Genomic DNA, 24,853 nt, shown 5'->3' on the forward strand with positions numbered 1-24,853 from the left:
CCAAAAGACAAATAGGGAACTGCCTAAACTTGGACAACATTTGAAATCCAGATTGGAATCCAAATTTTGCAACTAGTCCCCACTTCTCAAAAGAAATCCTGAGGCAAAACAGCCAAGAATTGGGGAGAGGAAGGCTTGAAGGTTGGATCCAGAACCAAGGTCCGAACCAAAGTTTTTGAATTTGAACTGTTTTGGGAGGGGGGAAACAACAAAAAAAAAATCCCCCAAACCAAACAATCAAGTTCTGTAAGTTCATAATTATGCCCATTACCAAAGTAAACTGGAGCTATGCAGAATCTGCATGGCAGAACGATGTAAACACCGGGGTCCTCCATTCGACATGTAACAACCCAGGCGCGTTGCTGGGGTTAAGAAGGGAGACAAGTCTGCCTCTCAGCAGTTTTGACCATGTTCACCTCCGAACTTTGGGATTCCCCTGAACCCAATATTCACAGTGAAACTCTGGGATCATGATCACAAAGAGAATAAAGGTTCCCCTGAAGCCCTGTAAAGCCAAGCTGCATAGTCCCGTGAAACTAGCACTCAACAACTCCATCAGCCCTGCTCCCATTAAAAACAATGGCAAAGTATTTTCCATTGTCTCAGTGTGAGCAAGGTCAGGCCCTTCATTAGAGGCTGTACGTAGTAGCAGGAAGAAAAGAAATCTATATTTCTCCTTACCTTTACATATTTTGTGTTTAAATCTTGAAACTCTCCCAATTTCCTATTCTCAAGTAGACGGATTTCATAAGACTGACCTAGAGTTTAAGGAAACATTTCCAAGGTGTTTAATATGTTGTAGCAATGAGAGAGTCATGCTGGCATTTATGTGGCTAATAAAGCATACGTTTGATCAGGGAAAGCTCATTTTTGGTAACATAATGCATTTGCCCCAGTAATCAAGTAGGCACTAAAGCACAGCAGAAATCTGAGGGAAAAGTTTTTCTTTTGACAGCTAAAAGCTCTCAGGGCATCGATCATAGTCCATCTCCTGGGGCTGCTACAGTTTTCTGGTCACCCTTGAGAAAGTCACCAAGGTGTTCGAGGCAGTTGTACCCCCCGTGTCGTGTGGCTGTAACAGCACTGTCTTTGTCTGTCCCTTCTGCTGAAGCAATGGTTGTGTGAAGAGCTGCTGGCACAACAGGTCTAGGCACTATTCTGCAGAGGATAGCAACTTGGGCAAAATCTTGCCTTCTTCAGAGAGCAGTCAAGCCTGTAAGGTGTTTTGGTGAACCAGAAATATAAGATTTTTTCCACAAGGCCTTGAATGTGGCTGCCCAGGGCATAAATACTCCTTCAGATATGTGTGTGGAAGCAGCAGTGGGTGTTACAGCATGTGCAAGGACCAATTCCGGGAAGAGAATTCATACTCCAGCACCCCACCACCGCTACCACTGCCACCGCCACCACCACCCCACCCACGCCACCCCAGCATAAGGAAATTAGCCACTTTAGTAGAATTTAGCTGACTGGTTTTTCAAATAATATCTCCCTCCAAGGCTGACAGCAGACAAAGGAGACTGATGTCTTGATACCTTATGCACAAATGGCTAAGACAGCACAAAAGTTCATTGTATAGGACCAACTCTTTACAATAAACCTACAGCTGGTACAGAGGCAGGACAGGATCATCAGGATTAACGGAGCATATGTATAATACTTTATAGCCACTTTTTCTTGTTCATCTTGCCATCGTCCCTTTTACTGAAAAATGTACAGGGTATGACAAGGCAGGCACCAAGGAGATCAGTTTGGGTTTTCTGGCTCAACCAGTATCCCCACGGAACTGGCCCTGCAGAAAACTGCAAAGCAGATATATCTCCCTCTAAGCAGCTGCTACCAGCAGAGACAAAAAATGCTACATGTCTGGATCTGGATCTAGAAACAGAAGACTTATGACAGCAGATGTGTCAGAAAGGCACCGTGTTTCAGGCAGATTCTCTTTTGGGAATCCCAGTTCTTCTGGTTGCCCATGTGAGTACAGACCATATCACTAGAGCACAGGGATCATTGTGCTTATTCAGCTGGCTGGCAGAAAAAAGAAAAAAAAAGAAAAAAAGAAAGGACAAGAGAGGCCATATTGAAGCCCCAAATGTTTGCACAACACTCCTACTGATGTCAACAGGAGTTCCGCAAACGGGAAATGACCCTTGAATCCAGCAAGTGGCTTAGGGTGGGGGGGAGGGGAGAATAAAACATCTGAAGTACCAAATTAAGCACTGGAAACGTGCATAGGTATTAACCCATCTCTGCGCATAAGTAAACCAAAATGACAACAGTGACCTTCCTTTGAAGACTGCCGGACAACGAAAGTGGATTTTGTAAACCACGGTCCTGAAATTGAGGTCTTCCACACTTTAACTCAAGAGACTTTCTAATAGTCCCACTGATACGCGTTAATATTGTTCACTTGGCAATTTTTAGAGAGAGACGTACATATCTCCCCACATAATCAATACTGTTGCATTAGCATACAAAGAACAGGCTCAGGTTCACAAAACTGGTTTTCTCTCTTAGAATCACAGAATCCTTTCGGTCGGAAAAGACCCTTAAGATCATCGAGTCCAACGGTTAACCTAGCACTACCAAGTACACCACTAAAACACTTCCCTAAGAGCCACGTCTGTTGTACTATGTACCTCTGTATATGTTGTACAAGTGTATCGACTTTGTATGAAGTACTCCGCTGCTCAATGGCTCAGTTTGGGGATACATTTCACGAGCTATAGAGTGATACAGTTCATTGCCTCAAACAAATTTACACAGCCAAGCATCTCTTGCACTTACAGTTCATTCCCATGCAAATATGAGGCTAATTAATCATTACAGAAAATTAATTTAGGATTTGAGACCATGAGCATCCAAGAGACGGTAAAATATGTCTAAGACTGTACTCAGATGGGGTAACAGGGACAGAGAAATTAGGTGGCATGAGCTGTGCTATAGAGGAAGGCAATGGTAGAACCAGAAGCACTTCTAGCCATTCAGCAAGTATCTCAGGAATGAGCAGGTTTTTGGGACACCTTTGTGCACTGATACCCTCCTACTCTTTGGTGAGCCTGATTTGCTTATTTGAAATTCCAATGAGAAAAGAAAATAATGGGCATAAAAACATGGCCATGTTCCTTTCAAACTAGCATCAAGCACTCAAAAAACTCTGCAGCATGCATTTTCCAACCACTGGCATGGGATAGGAACAATAACGCAACCTTGCACACAGCAGGCACTGCACATGTCCTCCTGACAGGGGTGATTCACCTTGGATGAAGTTAGAAACAGATTCTGCCCACTGGTAAAAAAAGAGACTGTAGTGGAGACAGAGTTAATATTAAATGGAAAGCCAAAGAGGAAATAAAATGCTTTGATGAAAGATATACGGGTCATCTGATGTAAGCCCTGGAACTCGGTTTACGCCATGAAAAACCTCAGTCAAAATGGTATTTTATGCTAACTGCTTTTCCCTTGACCTCTGAATGTTTCACTCCAGTTACTACACAGGACTGTTATCAAAACAAGACTGCTCCCAGCCAAGCTTCAGAAAACATGGAAGTTTATTTCCCTCTCTGTGGAGCCCTGTCAGTGAGAATTTGGTCCTAATTCTTCACAATTCCTTTATATATAAATGTTTTGGTATTGATTTTGAATAAAAAAAAAAAAAAATCATTCTCCCTACAACTTATTCCAGCAAAGTCATTGCTTTGTGGCTAATGGTACCCATCATTCATTGGTATAGCATGGACAGCATTCAGATACTTGTACTTTTATAGCATCAAACTGCTTGGATTATATTTTTTCCTTGAAAAATACCTTCCAATCCTTGTTTACCCTATGTTTTCCACCATCACTACCGGCAAAACTCCTGAAATGGTGAATTACAATCTCAGCCCTGCAATTGTTACAATTGCAGGGAAAAAAAAGCCTTTAAGAATCAGTACTTGGATATTAAAACAAGATCCCTTTGTAAAATAAAGTGAATAATAGTGACCTAATCAGAAGAAAACTGAATTCCCCCTCGCGACAAAGAGGGCGAAGAAGTCACTCAAGGCTCTGGTACACAGATCATATACGAATCCTGCATCACTGACTCACCAGCACTAGCAGTCATAGACTGACAATTTTCTGCTAAAACTAAATCAGTAACAGATCATTCTTACTCAGGTATCTAAATCTGTAAAGAAATGTGGGCACAAGTGTGACTAAAACAAACTGTATTCCCAGCTCCCAACACAGGCTGCAACTAGCTAAGCCCAAAACATACAGCTGAAATATAGAGTTTGTCCATCTGTCCTAAATGAAAATACAGATGAATATAGGTTAGACTACATCTTTCCAAGTCAATGCTTGGTGGTAAAGCTGGAGACAGGAGCAAAGGGTACCGATGCTGAGACTCTCCAATGATTTGACTGAATGGTCTGACCTTGACCAGGGCAGTATCTGGTCCTCAGCTGACAACGGTTTAACATCCACTGGGCTCAGATGGAAGGAAGAGCCTGAAGAAAACATCTGTGGCTAGGAGAGCAGTGGTAGCAGTTTTAGAGCAGTCCCCCTTTACCAGGATGATGTTCAACATTACTGAATGTTAGACTTAAACCCAGTGCTAAAGGCCAGCAGCTTGCTGAAACCCTCTTCCTTCCACGCTCTCAACATTGGCCATAGCTGCACCACCGCAGGCAACACGGGTTCAAGATAACTTCAAAGTTGGCGACCAGCCTGGTCTCTGGTCACGTCGTAATATCGGACACAAGCACACTAGGGCATCTGAAGCATCTCTGTCACTACCTGAAATGAAGAGGACATTTTGCAAGCAAATCCCCAGCGCAGCTGAGGCCAAAGCAGCCTCCCGCCTGCCTGCGCGACCCGGTGCTCCCCTCGCACAGAGCTTGCCACAACCCTTCTTCCCTACCTCAGGCAGAGAACAGAACAGTAATAAATATTTAGAAAACCACAGTAAATTCCTGAGATGCAATTTGTCTCCCAGCTTCACTGAAAGCTTCAGGGGCACCAATAAAAACCTGGGTGGGTGATGATACGCTGTAATTTGTATTTTGAACAGACATTCCCTGAGCAACAGCAAATTTATGCAATCTCCTCCTAGGCTAGAGTTTGAGCAACTCTGCTTTACAAACAAGAGTAGTATCCAGCAAAGTAGTAACCACCCAGGTCCGGAGAGTTCCTGCTTGGTGATTCATAAAGCAATTGCATCTATCTTAAAGAGGATTTACAGACTGTTTATTTTTTAAAGTTTTATTGTCTTTGGTAATTAATGCACATTAAATGCAGGCATGACCACTTAGTTTGGGGACAAAAGAACTGAAAGTCACCAATTTGCTACGGATAAAAAATAATTTAGTTCAACACAGGAACGCTTTCACTCACTCAGAAGGTACAAACCATAACATCTTAACTGATTTCCATTGTTGGAATTTAGTCAGCCATCAGGAATTTTAGGCAATTTCTGATTACAGAAGATTATCATTATTTCAAGCTGAAAGTTACATTTTGTTCAAAGATTATTTGCTACACAACCACAATATCCTGTTTGCTTTTTTTTGTTTTGGTGTTATGTTTCAAGGGCCACTTGCACTATGCATTTTGTGGTTTTCTGCACGATACACCGATACAATACACTAATTTCCAATTAGGATGCTGATGTTCCAGACCAATATGACTCAGGCCTTACTTAATCTAGCCAAGTAGTCTGCTTGCCTTTCCAGCAATTAATTAAACCCTAACCTGAGACTAAACCCTATCCCCAACAAGAGTCTGAGGAAAGAAAAAAAAACACTGTGAGTCCTCTTTCTCAGAATGGATCCACACAGCACTAGACAGAACCAGCCTGGAAACTGTTTGATTATTAAGCCAAGCTGGCCAATAAAAATTCCATTTAGCAACTTTATATGGACATCCTAAATAGTGCACAGATAAAGGCAAAGGAATGCTGACAGTCAAACGCAGCATGCAGAAGGAGGGGGAGGAAAAAAAAGAAAGCATTTATCCTCCCAAACCAAAGCACATCCAGCAGGCAGGAGGATCACCTTTGAAACAGCCAAATGCAACTATTCAGGGCATCAGGCACACACAAAGATTTTTTCTGACAAGAACGATTAATGAACCCCCAAGGTAAACAGGCAAGAGTGACAGAGCTGGCATCTGAACTTGCATGCTTGATTGCCCGCACCTTTTTAGCCAGACAAAAGCAAAAATAAAACTTAGCATAAGACTTGCTGAAATGTCCTGTGTGCAGACACTCTGCAGGACAAGGAGCAAGGGCAGAATCCTCCCTCCCTGGGCCACAAATGGCAGTGGATATTCTGCAGTTGCTTGCTGCAGCCTCATTTGACAAGATGCTGTAGGAGATGTTTATCCAGTAGATATTATGAATTCACCAGCTACACAATAGGCCACCCTGAAAGCTCCCACTATGCTAGGAACATGGAAATCCTGCAAAGGAGGACCAACTGTGGGCCAGGAAATGCAAAAGGAACACAAGAGTCATCCTGACACTGCAGGCCCGTCTTGCCCCACATCTCATCTTCAACACAGCACCCAGTTATAAGCACCCAGAGATGGAGCAGGATGAGTACAGCCAGCCCTTTCCTGGCTGCATCTTCCCAGTTTCTGGTATTCAGTGTCCAGATTGTATCTGTATCAAACTGCCCAGTCACGACCAACGCTCACACACTCCTCTTTTGTGTGGTCCCCTTCTGAACTTGCTTATACTGTGGCAATAAGAACCAAAATTTACACATGCCTTGCTTCAGCATTCAGCCTTGCCCTTCACCTGCCTCCTGCCTGTTTCCCTTTGTAGCAAAGCTACCCATCTAAGTCCAACACTGAGGATACCTACCCTACTTGCCACTACCACCAGGGTAGCAAGACTTACAAGAATGCAGCAGACCAATTCATAACTACTAATTCTACTACTACACCATAGAGCTTCACTGTCATCATGTCTCTTCCTATGTTTTCCCTCCTTTTACAATCTGCTCCCAACTCAAGTCCGTTTCTTTGTCCCATTCTTTCTCTTACCCTACTTCTTTCTTGTGGGAAAGCCAAACACATGCCTCGGAGCCAAGTTTGCTCGAGGAAAATTTCAGTGCTTATTTACTATATGAACATTTGGCTGAGCCTTACTCTTCCCAGACTTTTGAAGATGGCCTGTTTTACAGTGGTGACACTTCATAGCTAACAGGCACTAACAGAAACACTCATTTACAGTGGTTTCCACTCAAGAGAGAGGGATGTACATTTAATTCCTCTAAGAATACAGTCTAACTTTGAATCAAGGACACGAAAGCAGCCAGTAGACACAGTTGTTAAGTTCACTGTGTGTACTTGGGCTTCTCTTGCATAGACCTCATCCACTTTGTTGGACTCCACATAATCTAAGCCATGGTATAAACTTTGATTTTTAATACAAATTAATCAGTGAAGAAGTTATGGACTTCTGATGGAAAGCTGAAAAAATATCTGCCCTGTGAAAATAATTTCTTCCTGTATTTCCACTTCTCTAGCATGTACTTGAAACACCCAGGACTATCTTAGTCACATCTGTCCAGCTCAGAAAACCTCAGCCCCCTCTGTGTAAGTAAAAAATACAGGCTTTTTCTGGTTTCAACCTGTTCTAAGTCAATTTGGACAACAGATTTTATAGCTCTGTAAGAGTAGCTTTGTGTGTAATATTTACTTGAGTTTCAGATAAGTAAGAAGAATGGTCCCAGGTGAGGGTGCTGAAGAGGGATGCAGAAGAGCTGAGTACGACTCCCGACCCCACCCAGCAGCTCCCTCAGGTGCCCTCAGGTAAGTCGCTTCCTCCACCACGTTTCTGCAGTAAAAAACCGGGAGAAAGAAAGTCCCACTACCACACAAGGCTACTCAGCCAGTGCCTACCACAAAGCAGGGGAGACGATGTGATTGGCAACCATCCCATCAAAGCAGACTGTACCTTTGACACCGGTCACAAACGTGGCACAGAGCTAGGACAAGAGGAATCTCACTGCTCAAGTACTTGCTGTCTAGTTTCCAGAACACACAATAAATGGTTGGTAGGAAGCAAAGGGAAAAAAAAGGTGGGTTTCTCCAGCCTCTTTAGAAAAAAAGTATCATCTATTACTCCTATAAAAACAGTTAATCATATCAAAACTACAGTATTTCTCAAGCTTCTTATTGCTACCGAAAATGTGATCTTTTAGGACACTGCAAATTAGAGAAAGCTAACTGGGAAATCTCCACATCTCAGATTGATAGGTACATTGATACAAACATCCAATGCTGTAAGATGACAGGCAAAAATTTCACTGTCATAATTACAGGAATCTCAAAGTAGATATGGATAATGGGGGAAAGTAAAAACGTGACATGGAATATAAGGAAAAATCTTACAGATACTCTCTTACTTCTCATTACACTCAGAGGAACTTCTGAGCACTTCCTTCGTTCACAGATATTGAAGATTTATGGAAGTGGGAGAACAAAATGCAGTCTAGGGGCTTTCAGTAGGAGTTGTGCACAGGCTACAATCCAGCAAGTTCACAATCCCATTTGAATTTCATCCAGATGTTAGCAACAGAAGAAAGGATTACAGAAAGAATAGAAAACAGCCTCTTGGTTAAAAGACAACTGAGATTCTAGCTTCCTAGGGACAACAGAAGTCAGATGCTCTACTTATGCAGAGGTGCCCTGTCATCTGAAGCAAGATTCATAGTGAGCTTAGGGATGGTGTGGTTTGGAGACAGGGTTGTTTATCCTGGGCTGCCAAGTGAAGACAGAGCTGCCAAACATATGGGGAAATTGCTGCTAGCACAATTAATGGCTTCAACTGAGACACCAGAACCTACTCAGAGCTGTCTTCAAAGTCAGGCAGGAGACAAATTCCTTCTCCAAAGACGAAGAGGTGCACCACAAGAACCAAAACCACCAAGCAGCCGGTCTCAGAAATGCAAAAGACACACCAGCTTCGTTAGCCATTTTTTAAGGCATCCAAACCCAGGAACAGAGTGGAAAGGGGTCAAGGAGCAGTGCAGCACCCCACAACGATCAGGGATCGAGGACGCATAGGCGGGCAGCCACCAGGGAGCACCTGATATTCACAGTCTCAATGACGCAAAGTCATTGTTGTGCCTGTGATCTCAAGCAAGGGTGGAGCGCATGTTCACACAGGAGAGGCCACCAGCAGTGGAGCTCCTTGAAACACCCGGGGCCTGGTCCATAATGGCAGTGATTGTCAGGAAAAGAGGCAGTTCTTAGCATGGGACAAAGCAAAAATATCCCCACAAACAGAGCTATAATTAAACCAGAAGCACACCCAGGCAGAGCTGGTCACTCAGCCTTCTCTACACTTCATTTAGGCAAATAAAGAATTGTTCCAGGAAAACTACAAGCATTCAGACAGTTGTAACCCCATAAAAACTCAATTACGTAGGAGTTAACGTCAATACAAAACAGCTTTTTTCATTTACTGTAAATCTCAGTGTTTAAAACTGGGTTCTCTGGCTGTGGAAGATTAGACAACTGAATTTGAACTTTAGACCTTAAGGAGGCAAAGGCTCTCTTTTGCCTTCTGTTGTAAGCGATTTCATCTCCTACCCAAGCAATTGGCTTCAAGGTGTCTTCTTCAGCTGCTCCTTGGTCGGTGCTTTCTGCACCTTTCTTTGGAGGAGAAACCAGAACATGGCGGCAGTGAGCTGAGGCAGGACAACACCCAGCAGATTTTAAACGGAGCACAGTTTTAAGTGTACCAGTTTATGCACACATGTCTTGAACCTGGATATATGCCTTTGCACATAAGCACTGAAATTTGGGGATTTCATTTAGGTGTGACCCAGACTCAAACTAAGTCCATCTTTAGCTTCACAAGGCTTCTGTTGCTTATGCACCTCTACAGCAATGCTCCCAATATCATCACAGGTCTTCTCAGATGTTAGTGGTTTTCTCTCATGGTTTGGGTTCTTGGCTTGCTTGTTTTCTGAACTGTCTAGGACTGGCAATAAAGATGACTCCTGGAAGACACTGTAAAGCAGAGATGGCCAGCCTTCCTAACCCTAACCAGCTGTATACTAAAATCCTCACATGGCCAAGAACCACAAGTCACATACCACAGATGTGGAGAGCTGAATAGACCTCAGGATAACTTCATAGGCAGGTGATGGCCAGTTACTCTGAAGCACCACTGGGAGACAGGACTGGATTTGTCACACAGCTTGCTCTCAGCGACCCTCTGCCATCAACCTTAACCACCTTCTATTTGGAGTAATTTAAATCTGAGGCTCTGAGCCAACCCAATGCTGGTCATGAAACAAAATCATGACTTGAATAGCTCACAGTCTACATGTGGTTCTGGCACTACAATCTGATTCCCTCGGGCAATGACTTTCAGGTTTTTGTGTTCTTTGGCTTCTTGTTTTGTTTTTTAAAAGGAATGATTTTATTTCCTCACATTTATTAGCATTCGGATCTACTGTACAGTGCTTGCTTCCTCCGCATTCCTCCTGGTGCAATTTCTGGAACCACCTTCATTGCTCCCATTTCTGTCCATGTTTGAAACTGGTTTCAACCAGCCATGGTCAAACCACACCCCATATGACTGCAGACCATGGAATATGCAACTGCATCAAGCCCTCTTGCTAAAGCAGTGGTTTGTAATATGGTTGCTGGTTGATTGTTTGTCTGAAAATCCCTATCCACAAGAGACACTGAAATAGTGCTAAAAGGCGGGCTAGTTCCAGAAACATTAGGCGATGTTTGTGCTGCAGACTTCTGGACAGTGTTGCTCTGTTGACAGATGCGATCCCTGACCAAAGGAGCAATGCCAGCAGCAGCTCCTAATGTGAGGACAGCACCTTTACCACTTTTGTGGACTGAAGGTGGAGTGGTGTTAAGACACCATACGAATGACTCTATACTTTGTCCCATCAGATGAGTAATCCTCCTGAGGTCCAGTAAAGATCTCTTAATGTAGAAACTGCCCTAAGGATTAGCAAACTAAGATCATGTTCAATTTGGGCTAGCAGGACTCTGGCTCCAGTTTCCCAAGGAATGTGGGAAGGCAGGGGGGGAAAGAGATCAGGAAAGACAAGTGTAATGAGTCAGTCTTTGGAAACCAAGCTAAGGATTTGACTCTAGTTACTTCATTTACAGGCTGGTTCTAGAGCTGCAGCCAGCAAGCACTCAGTTTCAAACTGGAGCAGACAAGCTTGGGAGCCTGCCACTTCTGAATGTCCCCAAGTCAACTTAACACAACAGCTAAGCTCACTCCCCTATGATCCCTCACAAATGCTTCCCCTGCCCTTGCTGAAAACACTGGTCTCCAGCTCAGGAGTCTTCTCAGCTTCCTCCTTCACTCTTGTGGAGAGCCCAGGCCAAAGTCCTCTTCCTCATCAATGCCACTGACCATCTCCATGGGTCTATCCACCAAGTAGCAAGGCTCACAAGAAGTCATTATGCCCCACAAGCCTGGAGCCCTCTCCCATCCCTCTCCTCTTTGTACACAAACACAGCCACTAGACAGCCCTTCTTCCTAACCCATATGAAACCCTTTCAGATCTCACCTGAATGTCTCCACCAGTTCTTCTTTTACCTCTGCTATACAACTTGGCCTTCAATTTACTACCCAGTTCTTCCAGCTTTCTCCACTCCATAGCTCTGTCAGGCCTGACCTTTCTTCTATCCAGTTCTGCACATGGACTGTCTCCTGAGCTGGTCCACTCACCAACCACCATTGAACCAGTCACATGTGGAGTAAGTGTCTCAGGGCAGGGAGCAGAACTGCTTCGCACTGACAAAAGGTCAGTTACTGAGTGGTGAAGAGCTCGAGCCAGGAAGGAACATTTGGGCAGCAAGTGGCAAGAGTCACCCAGCAAGCAGAAAACCCCAAACCCAGTCCTCACAATTTGGGTAAGTAACCACACTGGATGTGAATTGCTTTGTTGGAGCTGGGACAGCCACTGTATCTTTGTATCTGCCTTACTAGGAGCCAGCTATGACTGATGCTTTCACCAGTGCAGACAGGGTGAGGGACATCCATTAGTGAAGTTACCCATTTGCTAAAGTAATCCATCACAAAACTCAAGCATACAAGGAAGAAGGGAAGTTTTATGTAAGTGTTTGGCCAGATCATGATAAGCACAGAAAGAGGGTAAGGTGCAAGAGGTGTCCCTTTGCTTACAGTCAGTGTAAGGTGATAAGGTGTAGGGAATGGTCTAAATTGCTTCATGAGATGGCTACGGCACTGCAGCTGGGTCACAGTGCTCTGGAGTCAGTCAGCTCTTCTGCCATGCCATGAATAGTGGCTCCAGAGACCTGGGCTGCCTCGAGGTCCCCTTCACAGGCTTATACAACATAATTCTATAAATGGGATTAATTTTCTGTCAGAGCCTTTAACTTGCACTTGGCTCTACCTCAGGCAGGACAATTGAGATCAATGTGGCAGCACCTGGGTAGGATTCCCTGTCTTGTGTTGAGCAGGTCAAAGTAGAGTTGCAGCACCCTCCTCTGGTTTTGGAGAAGGGATGGGAAAATACCTACACAACAGGTACCTGCTGGCAAACTATATAGCTCAAGAATCAAAAGTGGTTCCCCCAGAGAAGGGTGGCTGAAAGGAGAAGAAAATTTGACTCATGCACTTTAATTTTTGTTTTTAAAGAGACACACCTCTTATTTTTATTCTAGAGGGTCATGCATGAGGAACATACTTTTGACACAGATGTCATGAAAAAGACCAAATACCCTTTTATGTAGACATTCCTAAACGGAAAACTCTAAGTGACATGGGAGGTTACCTGCCAATTGATTCTTTGTCCTGGAATTGCAAGACAAATCCTCATCTTCTTAACCCCAGGCAGTGTCCTCACTGACATCCCACCAACAGAAATTAGAGTCTCCACCTCTGATCACAGCTGGTTGAAAGGTGTGTCCAGCATCATCTTATCCCCATATGTGTAGTTACCTTCAATGAACCCAGAAGCATCTCACAGCAGCTCATATCCACATGGGAGCAGACCCTAGTCCCTTTTTGCTAACCACCACAGGCAAGGGATTTTGGTCTAAGGGACTTAGTAGCAAGGTAGACTACGGATCAGATGAATTTACAGTCAAGGTCTGCCCTTGCTACTGCAAAGGGTCAGTGCCGGGAGCAAGAGTGCAGCCAATGGTGTGGAGTCTGAAACAACCTGCTGGAGTGGAACAGAATGGCTTTTAAAATAGGTACACTGCAAGATCTCAAGAAAAAAAGAAAAATCAATCTACAGAGAGCCTTGAATTTCAAGAGGTTTTTCAAGAAACCCAGAGCATCTCAGTGTAAGGAGGAAGACAAATTGCTTGGGAGCTTAAATAAATGAGGTGAGGATGCTCCCAAGAAGGCGGCAGGCAGATGCAAAGCTCCTGCCAGGAAGAACAGAAAGCAGTGAGCCATTCAGCTGTCAGGAGATACACCACCTTTTACCACTAATCATCCCAAAGACTCTCTAGGAAAAGGTGCTGTTTCCATCCACTGTGGCAAGCCAACAGCACTAAAGAGTGCCCACTTCTCTCAGCCCCTTCCCAACTCTGCCCCACTGCACAGCTCCTGCCAGCCTCATCCCTGCTGTGTTCCTTCAGGCCTGTCCAGCCTCATGCTCTCCAGGGTGTATTCTGCAAAGACATATCCCACCTTCCCCCTTGAGGGATAAAGGACAGGTGCAGAAGATATCCGAGAACTGGTGGTCTGCCAAGGAAACAGGTCAGTACTGTGTTGAGATGGAGCGGGAGACAACTCCTTGCAATAGTAAGCAAGGGAAAGCCTAACACACATGGTCTATCTACAAAGGCAGTAACAGTCTTACTTTGCATAGGAAAACATAGACTGCTCTAGTCACACAGGTTTTTAAAACTCATGGTATTCTGTAAAGAGTTGTCTAACTTTTGCCCTACCAAGGTAAAAAAAAATAGACACTGCCTCACATGTGCTAAACATTTGGCCATCAACTGCTTTTCACAACAGAAAATCTTTTACTCTGAAACAGGAAAGAATTGTGTTTCACAGGAAGATTCATCTCCATCTCACCCTTGATACGCCCCATACCACCTCCTGGGGTCTGCTGTATTTGGATGGGTAAACTGGGAAGACAATCACAAGTCTCGAGCATCTTTTGATACTGGAGACAGCACAGTGCCAGCTTACGTGACAGGAAAGATCTGGCTCCTTGGGTAGAGCCTGCAGCACTTGGCTGATTTTTCTATGGGGGCTCCATGGGTCTAGCAGCTAGCAACCCAGATCCAGCAGCCAGCCGCACCTGAGGTCAGAGCTCCATGTTGTACAAGCATTGAGAGAAACCTAGCTAGAGAGGCACCTGAGTGAGCTTCAAGCTCAGTCCACAAAGCTTAAAGAGCCAGGGCAGCATCCTGAAACAGGAGAGGAATCTCAGTAACAGCGCAGACAGCCTTCAGCTTGTTGCTAGGCTAATGCCCTTGTTTACAACCTGGCAGAAAATAAGTCTAGTAAATTTTAGCATAATCTGTGCCTGAAGAGGTCTGATCCTGCCGGGACCCACGCACAGGAGGTGCTGCAAGGTGACAGCCAAACTCCAACCACAGATGTGTCTGCACAAATTCTGCCAAAGGAGGAAAAAAAAAAAAAGCCTGGAGAAACACACAGCGTTTGTTTATCCAGGAGTAAAAATTAGCCTATGAGGTCAGTGACAGAGGACCTTGCTACACTGAACCCCAGCAACTTGTCAAGTTAGGGACTGCGCAGAGCCACATCGCCCAGCCAGTGGGAGGGATGCCACACTCTGCCCAGAGCACCGAGGAGCCCTCGGATACCTGCTAACTCATCCGCTGGCAATGCCCTCCAGCGCTTGGGGACTTGCAATAGTAAGAGCCCTCCCCAACCCAAAGGTTGCCAATCTGCTTAATTAGTCTGCCCTTTTAAGATAAAGGTAGGAGACTGCAGTGTAAGTCGTCTGAGATCAAGCCAGTACCTGGCCACAGGGATGCTATAATGCTGCTTTAAGTCAACAGTTAAATCAGTGGTACTTCATTATTTTATATCAGTTGACAATCTGGTATATAAATATGAAAAATTAAATGTTCCTCCTTTCCTCCATCCCCCCCCATCTCTATCCCTCTTTTTCCCATCCCACTGCCCTCCCGGTAAAGGCACAAGTATGGGATTAAATCTCTTTCTCATGAATTGTTCCCAGGAAATACGCCCTCCTTCAGTGTAGTACAAACCCTACCTTGGTTGAGGTAGGTCAGGGTTTCTTCGTGGAGTTTCACAGCAGGTGACGTGGCTGTGCAGAGGACGTACTGAAAGGGTGGCAGTTTGGCATCGTTCTCAGGAGACAGCTGCGGTTCTTCCTGCTTGAAGATCGGCAGTGCAAGGACATCTCTGCAACATACAATTCACACACATTTAGTTACAAAAACTTTACAGAATATCCTAGCCTCATTCTTCACTTAATTCTCATGCTCTGAGATAATGGAGATGGTCTCTGGAGAAACACCGAGTTATGATGGCTAAAAAAGAAAGAATTTGGCCTGTATAATGTAGCAAGGCAACTTCTGCCTCTAGGATGTCAGCACTGGACAAAAGAACACAGCATTAACAAACCAGAATATTTTTGAGAATTAATTTATGTTTTTAAAACATAAAATCAGGTTTACTTTTCAGTTAAGCAGTCTGCCTCATGCGGAAAAAAATATCATCAAAAATAGATTCTTCATCCTTGTGGAAAGACATTTGTTTAAGAGTTCTTAGGTTCTCAGACAAAAGCCTTTCAGAAAAAAAAAAGTAAGAAAGGGTACTTTATTTTGACAGCTGAATGTCAGATTAGTAAAATTTCTACAAGTAGTAGCCAAGGGTGAGGAACAGACAGCTCTGGTATAAAAAGGAGACATTCAGGTAAATGACAGCAAGAACTGCTGGATTAATTGACTCATAACATCCCCTTGCACTCAAATAAACCTGGTCACAAGGAATCGCGTAGCTCTTAAGTCAGCATTGGGCTGCCTTCATAAATTCACACACAGGTGCTCAGGAGCAGCTTCACTAGGACCTGCATGCAGTCCCAGTTCTCACTCCTTTACAAGATGTTCATGCTGACCTGGCTGCTGATTTAGTGTCAGACTGATCCCAATCCACACTAATCCCCAAGCAGAATGGGTATTAGCAAGGCTGAGAGCACAACAGAATAATTAGTACAAAATGAGACGTCAGGAATAAGCATCCTTATCTCAGCATGTCTGATACTGAAGAACCACATTAGCCTTTCCCATGTCACTAACATTTCTGATCATTGTGTCCACCTATTTAAGACATTAATACCCTTCCAAATTAGGAGGATTATGTTGAACATGGAGAACAGTTCAGAATAAGTTATTCATTTTTTTCTCCTCCATTTCCTCCAGATGTGTGAAGACTTGAGATTCCCATTAGAGAGGCTGCAGTTCTGCTGCCTTCAGTAATCCCATACACAAAAAGCTTTAAGAAAAACTGTTCAGGAACATGCCAGCATGTACAGGCAGGGTCCCTATGGAAAGAGCATTAAGAATTTTTTCCTTGCCTGTTCAGTTAATGATCCACCCTGCTTTCACTCATAGCACCCACAACCTTGAAGGCTACCCAGGTCATGAGTGAAACGGTGTGGCAGTTTATAGCAAACTGCTGAAGTGCCTGGTTCAAACACAGGTACTTCTATTTATGGTAAAATAAAGCCAGAGAGCAAACTGTGCCATTTCAGATGCAGACAGGAGAAAAGAAACACCCATCTCTCTTTCCATTCTCTCTTCCAACCCCACCCCCTCCATATTATCACCAACTCGAAGGCATCCAGCCCCATTTGCTTACTGGCATTACTGACATAATCACAGCTCTTGCCTAACTGCAGCCATAGAGAGGGGTTGGTTTTTTTTTTTTTTTTTCCCTTAGTGACGATGATTTACTACAGTAATGAAGTGACAGAAATGCTTGCAGTAGATTTCTGAAATAGATAGCATTGCTCCACACATACACAGGATCTGATACTGCTCCACAGAGTCATCTCACTCACCCCAGATGCCAACATTTGCTCTTAACACACTCATCTGCAAAATGCTATTGGAATGCACGTTGCTTTACAGATGAGAACAGGTCAAAAACTCTGAAGCCTGAAAGCCTCTGCAGTTCTGCAGAAAACAGCACACAAAATCTGGCCCAGGTTTAACAGTTAAGGGTGAGGATTTCATACACCTATTCAGCTGAAACAGTTGGGAAATTTAGGCAAGGGGAAGTCAAAATTCAAATATCATATTTCATATCAGGATCTTAACACCCCTACACTTGCTGGAACAGCTGTCTGATTGCTGAAGACTGTAAGCATGGAGGAATCCATGATTTGGTTTCTGGCAAGGTTCGCAATATTTAAGCACTGATGAAGCCACACAAGTTAATCACATTTTTATTCCTATAGCATTTGAATTAATGGCCAGTGGTATCCATGGCTTTGGATCAAGCCCTTCTAAAACATTTCACCTTATTAGAAGTGTTTGGAACTTAGAAGGATGTAAGCAACAGATCGAGGCTTAAAAGAATTTCTAAGCTCTAGGTATACAAGTCATCACAATACTTGTTCAACTCTTTTCACTGAAGAGTTGCAAATCAAGTTTTGGAAAAAGCAGGATTTTACAACAGTTCCCATCCTTAAAAAAAAAGGGGGGAAACCCTTAAAACTCTCCCAAGTCTCACGTTTATGCTAAAGCTTTACAGTTTTGGTCTTAACCAACAGTTAGTCCGCTTACCTGGGACGAGGAAAAGTTATTTGAGAGTTCAGTCAGCTGGCAGAACAGAGTAAAACACATACTGGGTTTCCATAAAAATGCATGAAGATTTAAGAGGATTTTTCTGTAGTATTGTCTTGCTATAATTACAAATACCACTGAGGTACAGCAGAATTTACACAGATGTCTCAGACACGCACAAAGCCTTTGAACTCTGCAAAGTATAATCGATACAAACTTTTCCTACAGCTACTTCAAGGATTGTACTATTTCAGCTTCCTCTGCGAAGTTGCTACAAGTGGGTATGGAGAGCCTTCAGAAAGGCACAGCTCAGCAGAAAAATGCCCCTTGAGAAATGCATGTCTTGCCACATTCCCATGGAGAGTGAAGTGGCCAGAATTAGAGGTCCCTACAAAAAAAGAAGGGTTTTATTCAGCTGACCTGCCGTGAAACACCTGAGGCCATCGCTGCCATAAAACTTGTTTTAGGGCTTTTAGTCCCAGATCAAAAACACCACAGTCACAGCAGCAGATACTCCCTAAAGCTGAAGTTTGTTCCTAAAACACTGACAGATTACCTTCATACTAGCAGCCTTCCTGCCAGATCAGGTATCCTTTATCCCCCCAGCTAGCATCAAGCCAGCAAAAATAATCTGATGTGTTTTCTGGCCAATTAAAAGGCATCTGAAATGCAGGCTCAAGCCTGACCCAGACTTGATGATCTTGTAGCACTCGTGCTACAAATCCATGGAGTTAAAGCAGCCTGAGCACCATAAATGCTCTCTAATGCAGAGACAGTATGCACAAGTACCAATGCTGATGCTCCTCTGCTACTACCGTTCTCACTGTCCTAAACTAATCAGGTTTGCAAACACAAAGCAAGGCTTTTGCCACATACATGTTGTTAAAACAGACTTACTGGCATAGAGGGATGAGGTGAAGAACCTGGTGCGGAGAAGGGAGAAAATGCCAGAAAGCAAGAATCTCACAGTATTGTATCATTTGATAATGGGAAATCATTATTTAGTAAAAAAAAGTTCCTTTGCAAATGCGCTGACAGGGAGCAGGAATAGTTAAGATTGAGTGTCTCCTTGAAAGGGAAGCATTATCTGTGTTCGAAGTGCTTCACCAGACAAACTCGATGTTCTCTCAAAGGTGGTTGTTTGGGGGTACATTTTGAAAGCAAGGCTCTTGGGCCACAACCAGGTTCTCCACTGCTAAATTCAACAAAAAAAAAAATCACACTTCAGCAGAGCAGCAGCAATTGACCCCGGCTGAGAGCTCAGCTTTACATATTCAGAAAAAAAAAAAATAATTCACAAGCACCCAGCAGAAAGGAAACTCCCAAAGTTGTCTGCTTTGTTGTCTTTTGGAGGGAGGAAATACGGGTTTGTGCTACACATGTTACAGACTATTGTTTAGCAGCCCTTGTGCTTAAATTAGGCACATTTAATTAAACGCAACTGTTTGGAGACAGGAAAAAGCTGGTTTAGGCAAGTTCAGAAAGTGAAATTCTGAGCTTTTTACCCATCGTCCCAAGAAGGAGAAAGAAATCCTCACCCTGCAAAAACTGGACGCCCTCTTAGCTCGCCAACAGAGGTTTCCCGCAGACTTTTGACAGCGCTTTGCAACTGTCGCACCTTCTCCCTTTGAACCGCGCTACCCAAGCCCCTGAGAGGAGGGAAGCCGGCAAAAGCAATCAAGCAAAACTGCAGGTAGCTGTCTAACCACGCGCTAACAAACAAACAAAAAAAACCCCCACCAAAACCAACCAACAAACAACCACGAGGGAAGGAAAAAAAAAAAAAAACCACCAAGAAAAAAGAGCCCACATCTCTGAGAAGCAGTTGGCAGCGCTAACCCCGGGCGATGGCCGGCCGGCGGGTACGGAGGACCTCGAAGGGGGTGTCCCTGGGGGGGGGGCCTCTCCCACCCCCCACCCGTGCCGAGGGCGCCGGGCACCCCCGGGGGTTTCGGGCTGCCCGGGGGGACTCACCGCAGGTAGCTGCCGGTCGAGTGCTGGTTGTAGTGCTCCGGCTGCGTGTGCCAAAACAGCATCTTGCGGGCGGGCAGAGAGGGAAAAGAAGGGGAGAGGGTCCGGCGCGGTGCCTGGGGGAAACCGGGGCGGGGGGGGGGGGGGGCCAGCCGGGCTGCCCACCCCGAGGCGCGCCGGGGACGGCTGCGGCCAACTGGAGCCGCGGCCCCGGCGGCTCCCGGCGCTTTTATGGCTCAGCCCCGGCGGCCGCGGGTTGGCCGGGCCGGGACGCCGGAGCCGGCCGAGCCCTCCCCCGCCCCGCCTCGCCCCGCCTCTCCCCGGGCACACGCCGGGGCCGGGGCAGCGGCGGGGCGCAGGGACGGACGGACGGACGGACGGACACCCCCCCCCCCCCCCCCCCCCCAGCCCCGCCGAGGGAAGGGGGGAGGCGGCGGCGGGGGGGAGAGCAGGGACGGGCACGGCAAAGCCGGCCGCGGGCAGCCCCGGTGCGGGGCCGGCGCCCGGGCGGCAGCGCGGCTTCGGCGGGGCCCGGGGGCATCGGGGGGGGACCCCCAGCTCCGGACCGGCTCTGCTGGGACCGGCCGTCTGTCCCCCAAACTGCCCGTGTCTGTCTTTTAAAAGCGAGCCTGCTCGGGTCCGGCCGGGGGGGTGTCCTGGCAGCGCCGGCTGAGGTCAGCGAGGCTGAGCGTGAAATCGCTGCTCGGGTTCCTCCAAAATCTGTATTTTTTTAAGTGAAGGACGGGCGGCTGATGGTTCTAACTCCGTCCTGTCTGTCTCTCACGCCGGCCTGTGCTTCATGTTAATGTGAACTTCATGTCGGGGGGGGGGATTTTCCAGGTGGGAGAGTGAGAGACAAAGTAATTTGCCGGAGGACATGCAGGAGCGAGAGGACAGTGTCAGGGACTAAACTCACCCCCAACCCGCCCAAACCCCTTCTGTCTTTCCGAACGCAACTCCCCTACTCGGTAAGGAGAAATCTGTTTGTCTTTACCATTTCGAATTGCGGATCCTGATCCTCACCTGCAAGGCTGTCCGTACCCACCGTTTTCCTAATCCCCCCCCTCCACCCTGCTCTCAGGGCATCATCGATCCTTCTCATGTTTGATAGTTTGGGGAGGGGGAACAAAAGGGTAGAGGGGGGTTCCCTGTTTGGTCATGTCCTATTGTCTATCCACCAGCAGAAATGGAAACAGACCCTTCATTACTCTGAGTCATTAAAAATCTTCCAATCAGTTTTGCGGGAGAAGGCTTCCTACCCGCAAGCTTCCTGGTCAAATTTCAGCCGAGAGAAAGGCAGTTTACTCAGGGTAGCTGTCGGCATATATTATCATGTACTGCCATATTTTACAGCCAAGATAGCGGCATTTCCCTGTCATATGAAATTTTTATTATCCTACTATGATTATAGAATATCGATACTGTCATAGCATCATCACTAGGTCGAGCCCGGGAGAGTCAGATGCAGTAAAACTATAGGCATTGGCAGTTCATATTCTGATGGGTCATGAGGTGAAGAACAAGGTAACCTGAAGGGAACTAAGTAGCTTCGCAGAGGTGCTATGAGTCTTAAAGTTTTTAAGATGCATTATTTATGTCTGCTTGTCTCTGTTAGTTTCAGACTAAGAAATAGCACAAATAAATGTGCCTTTAAGGTAGCTTCTCTTTCCTCTGTTACTACACGGCTAGACAAACACCTGGTTCTTTCAAAGCAAAATGGCTGGAGTTATCTTGTCACGTTTTTATACTCTTAAAAATATTTAGCTCTGCTCACACAACATCTGAGCAGCAGCAGCTGCTCAGACCTTGATTGAGCAAAGTCTATATATAGCTCTTGGACAGAGAAACAAGACGAAGTTTGCTGAAGTGTCCAAGGACTTCTTTAAACAGTAAATATCCTTCCACAGTTTAAGTAGTTTGCTGCACCAACTGGAGAAATATGAAGTCCGATGTAAATGACCACACCATAGGAAACAAAGGATCCCATCAAGTCTGGCATGTCAATATTTTCTTTACTATCTTTCTAGAAAGTAAATATGTTGCAGGTAAAATTGCTTTAAAATAATCCCATTTGTTTCCTCTCTGGCCTGTTGCTGAATGTAGAAAATAAAGGCAAGATCTGCTAATTAATTTTACAGAGACTCTGCTAGCAGATCTGTCTTCTAAATCTTCCTGTCCTCCCATCTCTTTCTTAGCCAAATCTGATTAAAAAGAAGACATCTTTGTTCTTTGTCTACCTCTCCTGAAAGAAATGTCAGACCTCTTCTAGTCTAACTCCTGCTCTTCCCCCAGCACAGAAGTTTGCATCACAGCGTCAGATACCCTCTCCTGATCTTTAAAATCCACCACACCATACAGACCAAGTCCTCCCCTGCTCCGCTCTGGGGCTCCCTTGATCACCCGGCATCTGCTCTTCCTCCTTCCCTAACACAGCCCCTCAGTGAAAAAAATCTCCACCGCAGCTTTCCCACCCAAGCCTCCCTTTGCCATCCTGCTCCCTCCCACATGAAAGTCATTTCTTTCCCTCTGCTGTGCTGACTGCTCTGCATCTCTCTTTTTAGAGGCTTTTCCAATTGGCCACGGTAAAATGCTTTGCTCATATGATCAAAAGGGATTGAGTGACTATTTTGTTTGATGGATTTTTCTACTTGAGGTAACGCTATGAGCGGACCTCGGCATACTTTTTGTGTGAGAAAGTATTTTAAAAATAAGCATCTTTTCCTGCAGACATTTGTGCCTGGGCACAAAAGTACCATGCCAATAAGTTCAAGCTGGCATAAAGAGGACCAATATTTTTAAGTATGTAAGTCCTCCTGATTAAAAAAAAAACAACAAAACAACAAACAAAAAACCAAAACCAACCACACACAAAAAAACCCCAAACAAAAAACCTTCAAGCATTAATATCTGTACTTTCAGTTTAAGTTGTTATTGCCCCAAAAGTTCGTTCTGCTGCTTCACTGGTCATTACAGTCCCTTTAGCTAAGCACTGAGTGGAAGACATGTATGCCCTTCATCTGCTTTGTTGGAGAGTCAAGAGGTTTAGGTCAGCTTCTCGGCACTTAGAGCCAAGCTAGTAGACTTTGCACTGAAGTGACTGAGATACAGTCACATATTCTGTTCCCTGTCTCTGAAAAAAAGGTGTTTCCATTAGCCAAGGGGCGTGGGAGCATTATAACACTGCAGAGATGGCTAAGTAAAAGTTCAGATTGGTAAAAGTAATTAAGCACTTAACTCCCACCAAATTCAAAGGAAACAAAGCATCTCCATACCGTTGTGAATTACACCACAAACATCTGAATTGCTTCTGAAAAGTCTAACAGGAGCTTCTACGTCAGATAAGCAATTTTGTGTTCATGAGGCCCAAAATAAATTTAAAGGATCAAGGTTAAACGTTATACTGTATTGAAGAGCTTCCAAAAGCTGCTGTTAGCTCATTATGGCATTAGTCAAGGTTATCCAGGGATTATTCCAACTCTCTCCTGATACATGGGCCATAGAGTTACAGCCTGTTGGGATGAACTGCAGGGATCTGAAATGAGCTGCAGAGGCTGGGGAAGACTTACTGGGTTGGTCACCCAAGCGCTGAATATGCTTTAAGAAAAAAAAAATCAGCATGGTGCCTTTTGTGTCACCTCTGCGTGTATTTTAGATCACAGGTTTCCAGCCTCTGACTTGGGGATCTTTGGGGTCACTATATTTAAGTAGGTTCTGCAAGATAACCAAGAAAAGTGGCCGTACTGTGACAGGTTAATTTGCTCTACCTTCCCTGGAAAACACTGAAGGCACCAGAAACTAGAAAGGACTGAAACCCCAAGGTTTTAATCAACTGCGATGTTCTGAATGAAGAAAGGAACAGCTTTTATACAGCCCTTATTGTTCTAAAAGCTGGAAAATCATTGCTTTGCTTTTGACAGGGTTTGGGACAGCTTCCAGTGGCAAGTGCAGGCTCTCCCGGGTAGCCCACTGACCCCTGAGGTCTCCTCACCCATCCTGTGCAGGTCCACTTTTCAGATAGAAACCAGCCTAGACGGGTTCCCATTGCCCTCTGCCGAACAGCACCTCGGGGCACAGCTGGTGGCCAGCAGTTTGGGGCAATGGCTACCACCGGCAGTATGAAGGTAGTCTTGGTGTTACAAGCGAGACGGAGGCCACCGAACTGGAAAAACTGAGAATTAGCAAGGTCTTGAAAATATGCCTTGTAGTGAAAGAAACAAGGAGCTTAGTTTGGTTTTACCCAGAGGAAGATTAACAGGTGACTCAAACATAGTCTATAAATACTCACATGGGAAATCAACATTTCATAACAAATGCTCCTAAACCTCACAGCAAAGATACAAGAGCCAGGGAATAAACACTGCAAATTAATAAACCAAGGCTGAGAACAGACTGCACAATTTAGCAAGGAAGGTAATCGACCATGAGTGCAACTTTCCCAAAGTTTGTGGTTAAAGCCCCCTTTCCCCATCCCCATTTTCTAGATGTAAATCAAGACTAAATTTTTCTCCTAAAAAAAAAAAAGTTGAACAGAAAGGAATTCATTTAGGTCCTGTGGCCAGTTTGACAGAGGAGAACAAAGATGCTCACCGGGACCCTTTCTATCTTCATGATCTCTGACGTTGCCTCGCCAGAGGCCTCCAAATGCCTTCCTATTACAGTCACCTCCCTGTTCTACTTTGTGTGTCTAAGGCGATGTATCCCCTTCCCCGACAGCCGAACTGCCAGCAATGCTCATATGTCGTGATGTGCTGTCAACACAATCATCATGACACAATGAGAACCGCGTTAACTGAACATAATAGCAAAACAAATATCAGGAAGAATACCACACAGACTGGCTTATTTATTTTCTTATTCAAGTCATTCATTAAAACCCTCACCATTTTCTCGTTTATCAGAGGTCACCATCAAATTTCCAGCTGCCACTGAATTTCCAGGCACAACCAAGCACTGATGAATCCACGAGGTCTTTTTGCCACAGAAATTAAGCCTCATTTGCGAGCTTTCCCCAATGTCACATTAATCATTTTGACTGTCCTGATTTTATCAGCAGAATCAGAAGTTTTTTTCTTCCTGGTGAAGAAGTCATTTTGTTGTGGAAACAAAAAATATTTACACAGTGAGGATGATC

The 24,853-nt window shown here is 44.9% G+C and overlaps 1 protein-coding gene across 1 annotated transcript in view; it reads right to left on the reverse strand.

Annotated features, from left to right (window-relative positions):
- The window catches only part of TFCP2L1 (transcription factor CP2 like 1), a 38,192-nt gene extending 18,275 nt beyond the window's left edge, over positions 1-19,917 (reverse strand). Inside the window, exons 1-3 of the mRNA XM_030018681.2 lie at positions 19,726-19,917; positions 15,213-15,364; positions 682-758 (exon numbers count right to left, since the gene is read on the reverse strand). Of these exons, the coding sequence (XP_029874541.1) occupies positions 682-758; positions 15,213-15,364; positions 19,726-19,787 (291 nt within the window). The 5' untranslated portion in view covers positions 19,788-19,917. The remainder of the gene's footprint in view (positions 1-681; positions 759-15,212; positions 15,365-19,725) is intronic.
- Between the last annotated feature and the right edge of the window lie 4,936 nt (positions 19,918-24,853).

This window comes from Aquila chrysaetos, chromosome 6 (assembly GCF_900496995.4).
Source record: "Aquila chrysaetos chrysaetos chromosome 6, bAquChr1.4, whole genome shotgun sequence".
NCBI classification, from domain to species: Eukaryota; Metazoa; Chordata; class Aves; order Accipitriformes; family Accipitridae; genus Aquila; species Aquila chrysaetos.